Source organism: Penaeus japonicus, unplaced genomic scaffold (assembly GCF_977035675.1).
Source record: "Penaeus japonicus unplaced genomic scaffold, GWHDUDI00000001_assembly GWHDUDI00000012, whole genome shotgun sequence".
NCBI classification, from domain to species: domain Eukaryota; kingdom Metazoa; phylum Arthropoda; class Malacostraca; order Decapoda; family Penaeidae; genus Penaeus; species Penaeus japonicus.
In genome coordinates this window covers 6,609,570-6,612,904 of record NW_028234414.1, presented here as the reverse complement: position 1 = coordinate 6,612,904, position 3,335 = coordinate 6,609,570, and the positions used below count along the sequence as shown (strand labels likewise).

At 31.8% G+C, this 3,335-nt stretch overlaps 1 protein-coding gene across 1 annotated transcript in view; it reads left to right on the top strand.

Annotated features, from left to right (window-relative positions):
• The first annotated feature begins 706 nt into the window (after positions 1-706).
• The window catches only part of LOC122259424 (uncharacterized), a 3,382-nt gene continuing 753 nt past the window's right edge, over positions 707-3,335 (top strand). Inside the window, exons 1-2 of the mRNA XM_086542314.1 lie at positions 707-1,415; positions 2,734-3,207. Coding sequence (XP_086398440.1) covers positions 2,821-3,207 — 387 coding nt within the window. The 5' untranslated portion in view covers positions 707-1,415; positions 2,734-2,820. The remainder of the gene's footprint in view (positions 1,416-2,733; positions 3,208-3,335) is intronic.

Sequence of the window (3,335 nt, the reverse complement as noted above, 5' to 3'; positions counted from 1 at the left end):
AAATGTAAAAAGAGTGTGCGGGACTATCTGATGTTGAAAACAATACCTGAGAAGGGATTCGGCGCCCTACGAAGGTTCCCGATGGGATGGCCAGAATTAATACACTCCTCTTTCAGGATTACACTTACACCATTTTCCCTTTCCTCTACGCCATGTTAGAACAGTTCAAATTCACTGTCATTGCTCTACATTTCTCCCCAGTCTCGTAACAGCCATTCCCTCCCTTTGCCAGTCATAGCGTCACATTCAAAGTTCCGATTCTTCACTCTATACTTCTTCCTTTCTCCTTCCCCTTTTCCTAACGGCGAAGGATAATGATAATAATGATGCTAATAATAACAACGATGCTGATGATAATAACAATAACAATGATACTGATGATAATACTAATAACAATAATGAAAAAATAATAATGATGATAATAATAATGTTGATAATGATGATACGATGATAATGATAATAACGATACTGATACTAATACTAATAACAATAACGAAACAAATAATACTGATAATGATTACAATGATAATAAGTATAATGATAATAATATTGATGGTAATGAAAATCACAATAATGAAAACACTAATAATATCAATAGTAATAATGATAATGATGATACCTGTAATGACAAACGGTAATGATGGTAATAATTATATAAAAAATACTAAGACTACTGCTGATGATAATAATTGATAGTGATGATAAAAATAAAAGTGATGATAATGGTCATGATGATGATACTGATTGCAATTTTGATGGTCATGATAATAATGATGATCAAAACAATAATGATGATGAGAATAATATCAAGGATGATAATAGTAATAGTAGTGATAATGATAATATCAATACCTTTGGGAAAATGAGATGTCCCCTATAACAAAATGATGATTGAGATATTATCAACATCATACTTTTAAAAATTATCATCACATCTATGATGGATAATAAAATGCTCTCAATGACTCTTTTGTTATGTTGTAAATATGCGATCCTTTTATATTAACGGTCCCTGTAATGAGTGTTTGTAAACAAACATTATGCAATCGGGACTACATAAGCCGCTCACTCATAACTTATACAACGACCGATAATTAGAAAAGGAAGATATGATGGAGCAAATTAGTGAAAGGAGTTTCAAAAGAACTCTAGCTAAATAGATTAAGGTCCAATGTATTAAATGATTGCCTTTATTTGAACTTACGTAAAAGCATTAACATAACTCTATGCTGCTAAAGGTAAGAGAGTTTGTCTTATACAACGACCGATATTTAGAAAAGGAAGATATGATGGAGCAAATTAGTGATAGGAGTTTCAAAAGAACTCTAGCTAAATAGATTAAGGTCCAATGTATTAAATCATTGCCTTTATTTGAACTTACGTAAAAGCATTAAAATAACTCTATGCTGCTAAAGGTAAGAGAGTTTGTCTCTCTGTTTTGTTGACCATTTACTATAAACATTTTATTTTCTGAGATTTCATGAAAACAAGTGATGTGTTTACTTATTCCAAAATCCTTGAATTAATTAGAACTGTTCACCAAGATTTACTTTGTGAGTCCTCCAACAAGAATTGCTGATGTCAGGAACAATACTTTATGCAATTACTGTGATTTATTTCTGTTTACACAAAATGACATACTCTTATCTACCAGACACAAACTAACTAATGGTTATATATGATTCATCCAGATGCAATGAGCATCTGAAAAGAAATTGGATGGGCAGTTGCCATACTTTCCATAAGGAAGGGCATGGAAATATGAATTAATTTTTGGCTTAATATAGAGATTTATTATTTAGCCTGCCACCAGGTTAAAATGATGACAGAATGTAAAACAATTAGGCAAACTCTTTTGGAGGTAAATGAAAGTTGATTAAATATAAAACATCAGACTGTATGCTACAGTTAGCAGTTACAAAAAGGGAAAAACACATTGATGTGGTTCAGAAGAATGTGTAGGTATGCTGATAACCAGGTTTGCTATATGGTCTTAATTTCTTTGGAAATCAAGTCATTGTTGTGGGCATTTTACTTGTGGTTTTGCAGTACCTGGATTTCAACATATTGTTTTATGAATATATTTAAATTATACTTGAACCATGTATGCCTGTCAGATAATGAGAAGAGAGCAATTCTTTCTCATAACATATTTCTGCTTGTTCATATTTATAATTGTGTTAATGTTAATGCTATTTGAATAGCTTATGCTGGCCTCTAGAAAAAAATTCTGTTCTGTATGAGTTTAGCCTCTATCAAAATTTGCATAGCTTAATCACAATAAAATTAATGTAATAATATCTGTTTGTTACAGAATTTGGAGGCACATTGTACATATAAACTTATTAGTAACAATTAATATTTTCTTGTGTTAAATAGATATTATAGTCAGTAAAATATATTGTTAATTTTGTTAAATAGATATGTCATGCAGTTTCACACATGTCTAAGCAAATCTTACTGCCTATGTAATTCATAGTTGCTCTGAATTTAAGAAAGCTGTCACCAAAACAGAATAGTAGTCATTATTGTAATGAAATGGCAAATGTAATATGAAACCTGCATTAGTAAAAACAGATCATAATGTGATTAAAGATGATCTTTGCATTGTTTCTGCCACTTAGAATCTCAACATTCTTTAGAGTTGTGGTGATATATTTACAGAAAAAAATCGTAGTCAGTGATATTTGATTATCTTGAAACAGATTTTAATCTTACTCATTTTCTTTTCAGGGAGGAAGTCAGTAGATTGTTCCCAAAGCAGACAAATTCACAGTAACTGATCTTGATTTTTTGTGGTAATTCAATGGGTTGCTGGAAATGACACACTGCTTGAAATGTGGGATACAAATGAGGACTGCAGTTATGTGCACAGACATGCTTACTCGAAGATGTTTGATAGTCAGTCAGAGACAATTTTTGATTCCTTATTACCTTCCCAAAAGATCAATAAGTGAAGAGAAAAAGAGAAAAGTCTTGGAAGAAAGAAAAAAGATGAGAGAAGAATTTCAGGCAAAGGAAGAACACTGGGAAAGCTTAGTGGACAGAAACCTATTGTCAGCAGAGGATGTAAAGATTTATGAGGAACATAAAGCTGCAGTTGCTCGAGGCCATTTTACATACGATGATCCTCTCTCTGGATATCGAGTCATGACAAGATTACGCCATTTCTTAAGGGGCTCTTGCTGTGGTAATGCTTGTAGACATGTAAGTATTTGTTTATATGAATTACATTAAGCTGGAGTTTATATATATAGTCTCAGCAACAAAATATGCATCAGCTCATTGCTTACATATAGTCAATGTTTTTCATGGGCTGGGCTGTAATATCGCAT